The following is a 15,979-nucleotide window of genomic DNA, read 5'->3' as shown; positions in this document are numbered from 1 at the left end:
TGTAATATGAAACAAAGAAATGAAATTTAAGGTAAAATTCTAGATTACATAAGGAAAAAAGAAAAAAAAATAAGCAGTGCGGATAAGAGGAAACAACACTCAACCCATTGAAAGCATTAATCTGTTCTCAGCATTCTCCTGTCATTTCCTTGATACACTTTCACTTAGTAAAACACCAACTTCTCATCTCAATTTCCAAGTCGATCTCCAACAACATGCAATATCTAAATATCTTTAGTATACTAAACTTGTCGGGATGCAACATTTAGATTTTTACCCATTTAACAATCATTCTAAACCTCAAGTATAGTAAATTTGAATTAGAAATGACGAACTGAACTGACACAACACAACTACCATAATAATGTGGTCTAAAACAAAAATCCGCTGGAGGTTCAACAAGCAGAACCACACAAGCTTGCACAGAGCCACATCAAGCTGCAATTTCTAACATCAACCACTAATCCAACTCACGCAGCCTTCTTAATTTTCTTAGCCTTCACACCTTTCGTAGCCTTTACACTTTTAGTAGCCTTTGCCTTCACTTCCTCTCGCTTCTTCTTCTTCTTCTTCACTCCTGACTCTTGATCCTTAACAACCAACTCACTTCCACTCCCCTCAATCGCATCTCCCTTAACCCCCCCAACAGACAAGCCCTTCTTCTTCTTCTTCCCCTTGGCAGTCAACTCATTAAACACCAACTTCTTCAATTGCTCAACACCACTCAACTCACTCGAACCTCCTTTCTTCCTCTTCTTACTCACCATCTCATCTTCACTATCATCGCTGGCCAATTGATCTTCAATCTCATCCATGTACCTAACCTCATGAATCCTCCCCTTCTTCTTCTTCGAATCACTAACCTCACCCTCACTGTCCTTCTCCTTCGTTTCATTCTTCTTCTTCGTCGTCGTCGTCGCCCCCTCCTCGACTTTAAATCCATCAATCTTCAATTTCACATCCGGAACCGTCTGGTACACCGGCAGCGCCAGGCTCTCCAGCAGCTTCAAATGCAAGGACCTCACATTCCCCCACTTCTTCGGGACAACCTCCACAGCGCCTTCAATCGCGGCAACGACATTCTCAACAATCTCATCCCTCTCCATCCTCACCTTGGCAACCCTAACAACACTGCAGGTCCCAGTCCTCATGAACAGCATCGCGGACGAACATGCCTTCTCCACCTGCTCCTTCCAGTTCCCCTTCTTCAAATCCACCGGCACCGGAATCTTCCTCTTCTTGAAGAAACTCTTCCCGAGAAGCCGCGGAAGGAGCGGCACAATGCTCTTCTCAGCGAAAAAGAGATCGTAGGAGTCGCAGAGCTTCCGCTTGGCCTCGAAGGGGCGGTAGTCGGAGGCGAGCTTGGAGAGCTTGAGGATTTTATTGACGGGGATGGATTCCGACTGGATGCGGGCTTGGGCCTGGGCTTTGGTGACGCGGGCCTTGTTTGGGCGGTCGTCGAGGATGAGGCACTGCTCGGAGAAAGGGGAGAAGAGGGAGTGGGGGAGAGGGATCTTGTGAGGGTTCACGCGGGATTTTGAAGGGATCTTCTTCAGCGTCAGGATCAGGTACACATATTCCTCGTCTTCGTCGAAGAGTTTTGGTTTTAGGGTTTCAGATTGGGAGCGACGCCATTTCAGGAGAGCGTCGACGGCTTTCGACACCGTATCGGTGCTTACGTTCTCGGAAGCCATGGGCGACGGGTAGGGTAGGGTAGGGTTTAAGGAGGGAGATGAATAAGAGAAGAATTAGGGTTTAGTTGGTCAGAGTTGGGGTATATAAGGGGTTTGACTTTTAAGTTCGGCTTTGTAAAAATGTTTGTAGACTTTGGGTCTTGGCCCAAATATAATGGCAAAAAAACAAAAAAATGTCGTATGCTGCTGAACTAAACTAACAATTGTATGAAGGTTGTTGCTTTCTGCACCCTAAAAATTTCTTCTTGCACAATTTTAAATATGAAGATAAAATTATATTATCCTAAATATAGATGAGCAATACATACATGTTTTTTTTTTAAGGTATGTAACGACAAAAAAAGCATATCAAACATGCATAAAAATCTAAATCGCTTGCGAAATCAAAGACACGTTCATCTAGGAAATGACTAGACAAAAAGAGTCTTATTCATCTAGTTCACCTCCAAATCCTTGTCCGTAAGACGTCAAAATACAGTTAAGATTCCATTCAAACATAATTTTTTGAAAAATTAGACTAATTCGTGACAGTGATCTTGTGTCTATCTGAAACCACAAAGGAGTCTTTTCTCTGATCTTCTCAACCTTATGCACATAACATACCAGTCATTCTTTTTCTTGATGGCAAACTTTCATAACATTTTTACGTGGAATCACCATCAATAAAGAACATCTAGCAAAGGTCACATTACCAACCTCACACAAGTAAAGTAATAAAAATGACAATTCTTTCAATGGGGCATGCCTTATGGACCTAACATTTGTAAAAGCTGCCACATCCGATAGGCAGAAAAAGTTTAGTGTGTTTAGGTGAGTTTAGAAAATTGATTTTGATTAACGTTGTGTAATTTATGTTTGGATATTTTTAATCTAAATGCAAGTTGGTAGTAAAACTTGATACTCGTATAAAATTCTAAATTCAGAATCAATTCATATTAAACATAAAATGTGAATGAATATTTATCTAAAATCACGTTAATTGATGCTTCAAGATCATTCTAAATCATCTAACATGAATCCAACCATGCTATAACTCGTTCAGAGTACTTAAAAACATTAAAAAAAAAAAAAAAAAAACTGGTGTGGCTTATCAACATGACACAAACAAGTATGCCTAGCTGTTGCAGCATCATGATAAGAATTGAACAGTTGGTGAAAAACTCCGTAGGATTCTTTATTTATACCATACAGAATACAATTGTAACTAGAATAGCCAATTATGGATTTATCTACTTCAACTATCCAATCAAATCTGATTCAGATAGAAAAGAAATATACCGCACCGCACACAGAGCATATAGCAACCCAACCCCGAATTTTACTAAGCTATTTGTTCACGTCTTATAAATATCTTGTACTCGGATGAAGTTAAATACGCATAATCCCACCCCTATTACGTAACATAATTTTTTATTTTTCCGATTAGTCTTGAAATAACTTGTTCAAAATTTGTGATATTTGAGTAAATAATTTATCTCTTTCAAGAATTTCTTTTGCAACAGACATTCTTGGACAACCAATATCGGTACACGAAAGTAAACATATACTAAACATTAATCCCAAACTTTCCTAAAAAAAAATCCAAACCAAACCAAACCATATTAAAAAAATTCAAATAATATAAATCTGTTTTTAAACTGATTCAGTTAACTGGTTTTAAAATTGGTCGAGTCAAAACTGGTTTTAAAACTAATTTTGGTTAAAACCTTGTTTCCTATATTTCAATTGATTTATAAAACTAGTTTTGAACCAAAATCAATTTAGAACCGGTTTTGATAAGTAAAAGTTATTTAGTTTAGAAATCCAATCCATATAATTAAATCTAAAATTAGATTTGATTTGGGACTACATGAAACAAAACTATGCAGAGCCCTAAAAGAATATACACCTAGATGCAAGTGAATTCTCAAGTACTCGGATTCCAGAGGATCTCGAAAAACATGAAGCACATCATATTTCTGATATCAATGAACCAGCTACAGTGAAATTTGTTGGATAATTAATCTAGGGCATCAGTTGTAAGTAAAAATAACACAAGAACTTAAGAATAACCGCATCGTCATTTCATATACCATACCATATTTTACAAAGAATATTATTACTTCCAAGCAAGCACAATATGATAAAACCACAAGACAATAAATGACGGAAAGAAATGCAACAGTATAAACGATTTTGGACCGAAGTATCAACTTACTGAAAATTACTTCTAGCAATGTATATTGAGAATACTCAACGCTTAGCAAGAAATGACAAAATCGGCATGCTCACAGAGGAAAGACACCGAAAAGAATGATAATATACAAATATTCTGGAAGCCTAATAATAATTAATACAAATAACACAGGTGCAAAAATTTTACAAGCTTGCATCATTTAAGTGAATTGCCCAGCTAGCTACTCAGAACATTACATATGATTATGATAACAAAGTAACTTAGCATGATGTTGGAACCTGAGTAACAAACTTTCACCAACAAGAACAGAGGAAAGCAGTCAGCAGCATTGTCTCCTTGTCCCAAATGATCTTGACCTTCACCTGCACCGATCTTGAGAATCAACACAACTCATGAAAGACAGGCATTGAATTGTAGATCATTGTGACCTTGTCCCATGTGAAATTGACTTTCTTCAACTGAGGGAATCTTGACAATCAACTCAACTCTCAAGAAAGTCTAGCAGTGGAATAGGGAGAAGCAATACCGTTACTTTACATGGTTTAACAAATTTAACAATATCAACATGTGACAGAAAAATCATCCAACCAAGAAAAGGATCTCATAAAGAAACTCCACTCCAACCAAGCAACATTGAGTCATTCATGCTTGAAGACAGAAGCTGCATTGTCTAGCTTCACACCTTTGTTTTTTGGAAAGAGAAGATTGGGATGTATCCAGTTACAGAAAGACAGTAATAGAGTAATAAAATGAAAGGATATTCAAAGAGCTGTAATTGGGTAACAGTATTAAATGGTAGGGATACACATAAATGACACGTGCAGCCACTACTTACCTTTTAGCAACAGGAGGATCTTAAATCTTTGTCGATCTTTTTTGCAATTATTGCCACATTTCTTGGTGATATTTTTGGATCAAATATCGGTAACAAGCAGGCTTCTAGAGCACTGCCTTGCTCTTGAAGAAACAATAACCTATCAAGTATAATAAGAGTTTCCAAAAGAGGCCCTAAAGCAGCTCTGAGAGACCAATAAGGTCCTACAAGGTCCTGTACATAAATTGTTTCATAAGTACTTGAAAGTTTTGCCTTTTGACTTGGATTATAGCATAAACATATGTAACTTCAGAAAAGCATGTGAAGATTTGTGTTCATTAATTCTAGCAAACATCTCTGTAAATGCAGTTCAAGCTGATTATTGTAATTTAGCAGAAAACATTATTTTAAGACCAAAGGTATATTGACATGATGGAACCAATACATACTTCCAATGGATAGAAATATAATGCAGAGATGGGGCCAAAGTATCAATTTACACAATTGAATGCCGTTCATAATCCTTTTTATATCTCTTTTACTCCTACTCTACATAAATACCTATAATTTCAACAAATTAAGATCTACCAAAGGCTTTAGACAATAAAAAGGTTTTACTCCCTCTTCATGCTAAATATTCAACAATGTGCAGCAATTAGATTTTTTTTCTAATAAATCCAACCTTATTAACTAATCCTACTACCTTAGGTGACTAGAAACATCATAATTAATGTGTGGGCAGGACTTACAATCTCATTTCTTGCATGCCCAATTGCCCATTATAATCTAACTAATGATGCATCCAACCAATATGTCTGCCACACTATATCCCATTCATCACATGAAATTTGAATTCTTATGTTTCAAAAAAGACATGTTTGAAGCTTAACCAATCTAAATAACATTTAAGTCGAAATATGAAGGATATGCAATATAAGTCATTAAACCAAGCAATGCACTCAATCAATCATTTTTGCCTCTTAAAAAAATAGGCGTTCATAATCAAGCAACCCATTCATTTTAATCACAGTCACAGGGACACATGCAGCACCAAATTCAAAATTAATTGATTATAACAATATTTTAAATGTTAAAGTTACATACAAAGTAGAAAAAGAAATCATAAATAAGAAACAAAAAAAACTGCTAAAAAGAAAATAAAGTCCTAGACAGTAAAAATAAGATTTATGAGCATTATAATGACAATAGTTTGAAATAATAGAAGAAATTGAAATTGACATACGGCAAATGGTTCTGCTTCCTTCCATATGCCTTGAAGGTTTATATCCTGTGAATGTTTAATTCCAAGATGAGACAATCCAGACTGGCAGAAATTCTCAAAATGTGAAAGTTTGTCATCAGATTTAATCACTTCACATCCAGCCCTTTCATTAGAAGGAATTTCACCAGGTAAGGTCTGTATCTCAGACATGGAGCCCAAAATCCCGTCTGTAACACATTGAAAACAATTAGTACCAGATCACAAATCATTTTAATTGAACAAGTGCAAGAGCACCGTAGTCTGGTTTTGTAGTTTCAGAAATGGTTTTACCTAGTTTTTTTTACAAAAAAGTTATTAAAGAAGAGAGAAACAAGAACAAACAAAATATATCCTCCTAAAAGAAAACAAAAAAATGTAAGAACTACACAGCCAAGACAAACTAATAAACAAAGTAAAGATTGTCACTCTCTCTGCATATCCAGCATAAAAACCCCATTGAAATAACCATTAGCTAGCCATAAAAGTGGCTAAGACCTCAAGTGTTTTCTTTTGTTCCACCAGTTTTCAGTGCTGGACAAAAAGTAAACAGAAAAAGGGGTTGCCTGTTTCCAATCATAAAACCCATAAACTCTCAAAAAGGACATGATTCAAAATTTCAAATACCAGTTTCTGACTCTGAAGGAACTACAGAAGGGAAATTGTGTCTCATGTGGCAAGTACTTCCTTTAAGATGCAGCTGGGATTCCGCAGATCTCCTCTGATGTCGCCGACGAAGAGCCTTCCCTTTACGCCCAATTGAAGGAGTACTCATCACAATTTCCGGATAATATTTAGAAAGAACCTTCAGGAGCAATATATATATAATTAATGGAAAGGATGTGAATTAGGGGGAGATGCAATGTTTATACAAAATACTGGATCAGAATACAATAATAAAATTAGTATTATAGTGATCTTTTGTAATGTGTACATTGTGTCTATCCATTCTAATTTCTAAGCATGCTGGTCTCACTAGTCACTATCACTTCCCTATATTCTTGCAGGATATAATACAAAATGCCTCTTCACCAGGATGGCTGTAAAGCATAATGCAAGTGTAGTGTAGTAATAGAACAGTTGTATAATTAATGGAAAGCATGTGAATTAGGGGAAGATGCATTGTTTATACAAAATACTGGATCAGAATGCAATAATAAAATTAGTATTATAGTGATCTTTTGTATTGTGTGCATTGTGTCTATCCATTCTAATTTCTAAGCATGCTGGTCTCACTAGTCACTATCACTTCCCTATATTCTTGCAGGATATAATATAAAATGCCTCTTCACCAGGATGGCTGTAAAGCATAATGCAAGTGTAGTGTAGTAATAGAACAGTTATATGCTCTTTCAGGTAAAAAAAGGAAAACACAGGGTAAACACATATTGAAGATGGCTAAGCCCCAATCAACATCTTTATAATTTTTGCGTCAAATTTAAGTTAATTAAAAAAATTGAAGCTAAATTAAAATTACAATATGAAATTTCATTTTTTTCATTCAATCCAAACTAGAACAATGTTGTCTAGCTATACCAAAAGTATGAGGAATATATAAAAGAAAAGAAGCAGACAAGACTTTATTATCTTTACATGTAAGGAAGACATGAAAAAAAAGTAAATATTTTACAACGAGAACAAGACACACTTCTAAATGCAAAATAAAATGGCATAGAAGAAGCAAATAGAAAATCCATCAGTGAAATGGAGCACTCTAATCCTTTTGAACATTCGTCCAAGAAAATGTATTTAAAATACTGGTGGACAACATAAGGTACTTAAAATAAACAATCTCCCAAAACAACAAAATTGGTAAAAATGTTTTCTTAAAGTTACATCTATTTTCCCCTACACTCCAAACACAAATATTCAAAAGCAAATTAGGGCAGACATAATCACATCTTTTGGTGCAAGCATATTGGATATCACAACCATCAAAAACTTTTAAGCACTTTAAAAAAGACTCAGTGATGCAAGACATAATAAATACTGGAATGAAGTTTCAGAAAACATGCATTTCCATGATTTCATCTATGTACATTAACCAAGGTACAGGGGTAAAAGTATAAAAAAAAACTTCGTACCCCATTGCCCAGAGGCTCTTCGTTATGCGAAGATATGGGAGAGGGATGTTGTACGCAGCCTTACTCTTGCATATGCAAAGAGGCTGTTTCCGGATTCGAACCCATGACCAACAAGTCACCAAGGCACAACTTTAAAAAAGTATATATCAGTTTAAATTTCTCAACATTATAATAAATTTTATGAGGGGCAGAATAAGTGGTAGCCTTACAATAATCCCTTCATATGCCATCTACAATAAGATTGATAAGCAAAGTAGATTGGGTCTGGTTGGATAAAACAGATTTTAAGGTCTCATCTAGTAATCTAGTTATTTAGTTGTACATCTGAAAATTATTTTTGTCAGAAAAACAATCTTCAGTAGCCATCTACATTTTTTGCTTAATTTCTATATGAAAAGCAAGATGAGGGTTGAAAAAGGAAGTCAATTTACAAACATCATATAACAAAACAAAGTTATAATTTGGTACCATTTGAAAAGCAGCCCGAAAAGCATGCAACTCAAAGTTGTGAATGCCAGCATGCATGTCCAGACTCCTCCATCTCTCAGCACTCTAACAGGATAGAACACAGATAGTTCAGTAAATTTCTATAACATTACTTTTTAATAAGAAAACTTAAACAGTCAGAAATATGATTAAGAACACAGTATATTCATGAAAATCAGATTGCAGGGAAAAGTCAGGACCAATTTACATAGAAATTGCCTCTCCGTTGATAAATTAGCTACAAGAAGAGTTATATATATAATTTCAAGATATTGAAAAATTTGTGTTCTATTTTGTCTGTAAGGCCCAAGGATTCCTAATCACATTGTGTTACTAATAAGTATCAAATTTTGGAGTTGTTTACATGTTACTTCTTTCTTGTAAGTTGTGCCTAGGATGTTAGTATAATAAAAGTATTTTAAAAGTCCTAAGAGAATAAGTTAGAATGTGATGAAATTGAAAAGTTTTAAATTGCACCAGGCCTTTGTATGCTATACCCTTTTCTGTAAATATCAAACCTATAATTATCAAGAATTCTTTTTATTTTTTCTGTTACACCAAAAGGTGAAGGGCACCAGGGGGTTTTAATGCCTTAAATCAAGAGGCAACAAAAAGTTGGCCAATGAAAAGCCAAGAGAATAAATTCAATGTAGGAGAGAATAAATTGTTGCATTAGGTGAGTGGATAATTATACTGGACAAGATAGGACTAGGAACAAATGTATTAGAAAAAAAGTTGGGGTAGCACCTATTGTAAAACAGATGGCACAGTCTCGTTTAGGTGTTTTGGGCATGTGCAGAGAAAACTTGTAGAAGCCCTAGTAAGGGGTGTAGATCAAGTGTCACAATAGCTAGATGTAGCGGGAGACCGAGAAAAACTACAGGAGAAACAATTAATAAGGATCTAGAATAAAAGTCAATAACTTGTCTATACTCTCTAGACATGATTTATGACAAAACATTTGGCATCATTTTATCTATGTAGCCAACTTCAAGAAAGAAAAGGTTTGGTTGTTATTGTAATTTTTAATAAGTACACACAACATTCATAATAAAATGGTGTGTTCAATTTTCAAAACCTAAGATGCTTGGGGCCAAAAATCCCAGAGATCAACTAATTAAATTTTGACATCCTGACCATTTCACCCTCCCTTTGGCATGCTTAAAAGTAGAAAGGTAGAGCGAGAAAGGGACCAAAAAGATCATGTACCTGGCAAGCAAGATCACGTGCACTTTTTCCAAGTGATAAACCAATGGATCTTACAGCGTGACTCATCGGAAATCCAAATTGAGATTCACCATCCTTAATCATTTCTTCAGATAATAAATTGTAACAGCAACCTAGACTAACAACAGCTTTAACATCTTTACACTCTACGAAAGTCCTAATAAAAAAACAAAGGCAAGAATTACAAGTCTGCAGAATACGGGATTCTATACATAATAAAATAAAGTAACGTGCACAAAAACACTGGTAATGTCATAAAACAAGTGGTTAATCATTAACATTTTACATGGAGTAAAGCCAATAATAGAGTCAAGTAGTCAACAAAGTAAAAAAAAAAAAAAGATGATGCTTTAACATTAGGAAAAATGTACTGAATCAAATGTTAGCCAACTATGACATCCTATACCTGCTTTAAGACAAGACCCAATAGAATTTCATTAAGGTTTAAATAAATTAGAAACAACTATGAGTTGAAAGGCAGGGATGGAAACAAAAAACATATTTTGAAACTCACTTTAGCATAGTCACCGAAAGGTCACCACAGGCATGAAGCCCAGCAAGAACAATTGAAGGCTTTTTGTTTGCATCACTGAGCCAATGTAGTTTCCCTTGATCTTCTTGATTTTCGACCTTTAACATGGATTGCTCAACATCATCTCCAATCAAAGATGTTTCAACCAAGGTTTTTAATGTATCAATGGACAATACACGACATGTGATTGTCTTTGGCACATTCAAACTCCGCATGCCTGATCTAGAGCAAAACAAATCAACACACAAATAAATTCTCATAATGATAATAATAAACTGCTGGTGCTGAGATCAAAATCACAACAAGGTCAACTTTGAGCAACTACAAAATTTGAAGTGCAATTATCCACCCAAACATACGCATACTAACTACTAAGTACTAACATCCCCACATTGATTGTTTTTACTTTAATAAATTCATGGTGTAAAAATTAAAACTTATGCTTGAAAATCCTGACCAGCAAAAAGTTCACTTCTTGCCTTATAATACAGTTAGACAAGTCTCTAATATAAGGTCACATTGCAGTAAATAAGATGACAGTTGAAGAACATACTCAGATTTTATCATCTGTGATGTATAGTATTTTTTAATTCGTTCTGCCCGTGCATCAGTAACCCTCCCATGATGCGAACATGCATCAATAGCGATTACAGGATGCTGATATTGAAAGGCAAGTACTTGTGCAAGATAACCCTAAAAAGGTAAGGTGATATGAAGCACATATAAATAAAAGTAGGAAAAAGAATATCACTTGTTTAAATAAGAAGACAAAAAGAAGTAAATTCAGACAACAAAAAATATCCCTAATGCAGGCAAAATTTGTCACTTCTCAACCAATATACAGAATTTCATCTCTGATATTGATGGATCTGACAGAAACAGCAGAGCAGACCAAACTATCACTAAATGAAGTCACATTTTAAGCTTGTTACTAAAAAATATACATACTTCCATTTTCTACATTGAAGGATCTAACAAAGACCACAAAACATTAAGTGCATCTGCCCAAAGCATCACCAAATAAAGACATAACTTATGCTCACTTTCAACCAATATTCAGACTCTAATTTTTGACATTGAGGCAAGTTTCACTCCAACCTTAGGATTCAAAAGAAGGCAATTACTTCTAACCATTCAACATCCCTCAATTTGTTAAACAGACCTAGGTTCAGTATCTTGTCTAACAGAAATGTGAGCAAAAGAAAATGAATCTACACCTGACCAGCACCAACATCAAGAATGGCATCAGCTCTGATACTGTTTGCAACTGTATTTGTAACAGCAGAAAGAATTTCAACCTGCATACATGAAAATCTTTTCATCTGATATATTGAAATCCAACAAATTTCTTGATTGAAAGGAAAATGACATCAAGGACACAAAATTCACTAGCCTAAAATCTCAACCCAAAACAACATCTTGATCTTGTAAAATCATAAAGGCAATTATAATAATTTGATAATCAGAGACTCACTTCATGTTTTTTCTTTACATTCATGCCCTGGGCAAGAACAGTGTTAAGTGAAATTGTCTGCAGGCCAGGTAATGCCTGCAAAACAAAACAACTTTATATAAATCAAGACTTTCCCATCCGAAACCCTCTCAAGCAGAAATCCTGGATAAGTATAGCTTGAGTAGAAGAGGTATATAAAATCTTAAAAATGCTTTTCTTATTATTAAGTTCATAAAAAGTCAATTGATTATTTTAAACCTGCATAAAAAATTATCATGGAGCAAAAGTAAAGGCCAAAATCTGGTCACATTAAATAAACTGTGCAAAGATATAAAAAGATAATTAACAAGAAGGATTGCACATAGGATTGAAATAACCAACCAATTGAAAGATTAAGGATACTTCGTTGTCGCTGAGTTTTCATTAGCTCAAACTCAAAAGGAAAGGACATGAGAGAATTCAGTGTAAACTAGTCCAATTGAGATTCTCACAATCAAGTTGCAGTGTTGCACAAGACAAATAAATAATAATACCCCAACTGTAAATCTGTATTCCTGGGATTTTCTAGACCATGATATTATATTAGCAAGAAATAATCAAACAGAATGTGCAATCCTTCTTCATTAAATATTTAAATGTCAATCAACAAGATCTAGTCCAGATTTCACAAAGGCAAATGTGAATGACCAGAAAAAGATTATATACCATGTTTATATCTGCTTGTTCTTGACAAAATACCATAGACCTTATTTTTAGGATGAACTCCTTCAAAGAAGTTGGCCATTGATCCTGCCACAAAGTTTTTATTATATACACAGAAAATAAATTATTTTAACAAAGGAAAAAATAAGCATAGAAATGTGGAAAATAAGGTATCCCTTCGGAAGTAGGGAAGGAGCAAACATGAGACAGAGGAAAAACATAAAATGAGAAAGATTTGAATGCAAAAAATGCATCCAATCCTGCAGCATATCAGTCTAAGAAAACCCCTAAAAATAACCATGAACTGAATACCATGAAAGCCAAGTTCATTATTCTGTCCCAAATAAGTGAAGAACTTCGACTTAAAATCTATAGCTGAATATTTATTCCCCGGCCAAATCCAAATACATCAAACGGGACAAACAAAGCACAACAAACACATCCTTTTTCTATCCTGATCCTACCAAAACCAAAAGTGACAAAGGGACACTACATAAAACACGCCAAGTTACCTAGGAGTTTAAAAATAAAAAACAACTACTTTCAGGATAATAAAACACACAATGCACAAATAGCAAGTACTAGCAATTATCCAATTAAGCAAAGCAGTCCAAATTAAACATTAATTTAAACCTGAAAAAAACAGGAACTCTCAAAACAGGAACAGAAAGAAAGAATTTATCCCTGTTCCAAAGCAAGCTATCTTAATAAACCAATCCAAACAACAAAGGTTGTATTTTCAGAATTTTCAGCAAATATTGCTAAACAGTGAATATAGATTGCAGATAAATAAAAATAAATAAACAGAAAATTGAATTAAAAAAAATCAGCAAAAGAAAAAAAAAAGATTCGAAAGCAACCTGTACTGCACCAGAAGGTATGAGAAGAAGATTTTGAACAGATTCTCGGCGCAGGCATTCGATCCATTCGGCGTCAACATTCTCCCATAGCCTATCCTGAAATTCAATCATCACTGTTTCCTTATAACTAAATTAATTAGTTAAATTGCAAATTTAAAAAAAAAAGGAATGAGTTTAGTGAAGAAAAAAAAATGGAATTAAGAGGAACCTTGAAGAAATTAACGACGTGAGCATTGATTAAGGAAGAGTAAGGCGTGAGGAAGTGTATAATTTCGTTGATCCATTGAAGAGTTTGGTGAGCGCTCTTGCATGAATACCTAAACTCGTTCATCATGTGTGTGTGATGACACAGTATCACTGTCACCCTTTTTCCATTCCACAGTTTAGGGCAAGGGCTGTGCAAAATTTGGATTTTTTTAAAAATCCGGATCCATCCATTTTCGATCCACTTTATAAAACAAGTTCGGTTATACCGATATAAACTCGATCGGTTCAGTTTTTTTTTTTCGAAAGCTTTCAGTTTTATTTAGGTTCGATCAATTCGATTATCCATATATGGATTGGATTATCCAAAGAACTGAATTGGATTGAACCACAAATCTCTTTTTCAAAATGATTCAGATTAACCAAATTGATTTCAGATTCAATTCTGTTTTTTCTCAAAAACAATTTGATTTTTTCAAGAAGTTTCTGATCAGTTTTTTTTTTTTTTTTTTGCGCACTACCATATAGTTGGACATGGAAGAATATTTTTTATTGTTTACTTTAAAAAAAAAGTTACAGAATAATTCAAAGTAAATCATTATTTATAAAAATTGAACTAATATTTTTATCATTAAAAATTTGAACTAATATTATATTTATTGAATCTCAATTTTTTGTTTAGTTAGTGTAAATATACTTTTAAACAATTAAAATAACTCTAAATATATTTTTTAAATAATTATTATAAAAATTAGAACACTTGTCATATATAATAATAATAATATGTAATTAAATGATACTATACTTTTTTTTTACATTAATGTGTTTTAATTAGATTTAGATTTGAATGATGAAATATAAAACAATTTTATAATAACATATAATTACAAGTTAATGTTAGTGTGACTTTTAAGTTAGACTTAATTACATTTTTTTCCTCTAATTTTTTATTTTTTATTGAATTTTATATCCAGACAAAATAATTTGACAGATTTTACTTCAGTTTTTGTTTTAGAACTTGCAAACTTTGGTCTTCAATAATATGTTAAAAAAGTTTACTTCAGCTTTATCTACAAAATTCCATTTTGACATCTTCTTAAAAAATTGACTTTAGTTTTACTGGAATCAATGATATATTGGTTAAAAAAATATTATAATAAATATATGTGAATTTTTACTTAATTAACTTCTTTAATATATTTTATTTAATATGCAAATCAAACCCTTCAATGTATTTAACTTGATTTTAGTCTATAGAGTTTTTTATTTATAAAAATAAAAAATAATATTAAAAGATTTATAATAATTCAAGTAAAATTTCTCAAATACCTTAACTAACTAAATTAGACTTCGATTCACTTTTATGTATGTTATTATGATTAGAAAAAAAACTCAAGATACAATATATAAGGTGAAGAAAATTCTTACTTTATAAATTAATTTTTAAGGTTGAATTAGACCAAATTTTTTCTCTCTTTGTGAATACCTACAAACTACCCACTATGTGGTGAACAAGCCTTAGCATTAGGCAAATCCTCACTCTATTTCTCCTACCATATTATACTTTCAAAATGTTAATTATGTTCACAAACATTAAGATGTGCATTGTGTACTACGTTTTATTGTCTGTCTATTTCTGCATGTGCAAATTCTTTATCGAATAATGGTCACGCCTGTCTCCAAGTTTTTTTCAAGTCAAACTTGTTCCGCCTACATTTATTGGATGAAACATATCTATAAACAATCATTTAATTAAGTACAAAAGTTACTTGAATGAACAAAGAGACTTGACTGGTCAACAAAGATTTCATCTTGAGAATGAAGCTTTTCTACACACTCGACGTGAATTCGAAGACTGTGGGAGAAACGTGGCTTCCTATAGCTAGCTCTTCCAATGAATGTCCAACATAATTATGCTTTTCACTTTTCACTCATAATATATCTTATATGGGGCCAAATAAATGTGTGTGTAAGCTCCTCAACCTAGTTAAGATTGAGATTATATCATCACTTCATTGCAAAACATAGAAAGAATGTTTAATTCTATTTTTCTTTCAGCTGTCAATCCACTAATGCAAAACATAGTTTGTCTTCTCTATGATACAAGTAACCAAAAGTATCCTAAAAACAACTATTAAGCAAAAGTAATTTTTTATGGGTTTCATTAATAAGTGTCTTTAACACATTGATTAAAAACTTAAAAATAAAAAAATATTTAGCGTGAAAATCCTAAAAAAACATTAAAAAAAAGTATTTTATGTATTCCAATAAAAAAAATACTTCATTTTAAGTTTTTAACCAATGTTGCAAAGACATTATTGATTAACGTTTTTTTTATAGCTAAAATACATTTTTATTCCTCGTTTTTTTTTTGTTTCAAATTGATTTTTTAAGTTTAGTATATTTCACTTTAATCCCTTAAATTGCGTTTAATAGACCAAATTAATTTATTTGTCAGTTTTTTTGTGTTTTTGATTTTGAATGTCATA

The 15,979-nt window shown here is 33.2% G+C and overlaps 2 protein-coding genes across 7 annotated transcripts; both read right to left on the bottom strand.

Annotated features, from left to right (window-relative positions):
- On the bottom strand, positions 1–1,760 carry LOC114422132 (ribosomal L1 domain-containing protein 1-like). Its single transcript, XM_028388348.1, has one exon. The coding sequence runs from the start codon at positions 1,692–1,694 to the stop codon at positions 471–473; it is 1,224 nt and encodes a 407-aa protein (XP_028244149.1). The 5' UTR covers positions 1,695–1,760; the 3' UTR covers positions 1–470.
- Positions 1,761–3,867: 2,107 nt separating this feature from the next.
- On the bottom strand, positions 3,868–13,903 carry LOC114422129 (protein RRNAD1). 6 transcript variants are annotated; one of them, XR_003668628.1, is made up of 14 exons: positions 13,495–13,903; positions 13,287–13,382; positions 12,430–12,513; positions 11,746–11,820; positions 11,489–11,569; positions 10,825–10,964; positions 10,254–10,493; positions 9,722–9,896; positions 8,495–8,578; positions 6,570–6,747; positions 5,928–6,133; positions 4,706–4,918; positions 4,459–4,552; positions 3,868–4,368 (listed from the first exon to the last, which is right to left on the bottom strand). XR_003668628.1 is itself a non-coding variant. In XM_028388344.1 (13 exons), the coding sequence occupies exons 1-12, from the start codon at positions 13,618–13,620 to the stop codon at positions 4,709–4,711; spliced, it is 1,695 nt and encodes a 564-aa protein (XP_028244145.1). In that variant the 5' UTR covers positions 13,621–13,903; the 3' UTR covers positions 3,868–4,552; positions 4,706–4,708. The 6 variants fall into 6 exon arrangements, 4 of the variants coding, with proteins under 4 accessions (XP_028244145.1, XP_028244146.1, XP_028244144.1 ...); XR_003668627.1 differs by having other exon boundaries at positions 4,459–4,918; XM_028388344.1 differs by having other exon boundaries at positions 3,868–4,552.
- Positions 13,904–15,979: the final 2,076 nt, after the last annotated feature.

This window comes from Glycine soja, chromosome 8 (assembly GCF_004193775.1).
Source record: "Glycine soja cultivar W05 chromosome 8, ASM419377v2, whole genome shotgun sequence".
NCBI classification, from domain to species: domain Eukaryota; kingdom Viridiplantae; phylum Streptophyta; class Magnoliopsida; order Fabales; family Fabaceae; genus Glycine; species Glycine soja.
This window is presented reverse-complemented; position numbering and strand designations above follow the sequence as displayed.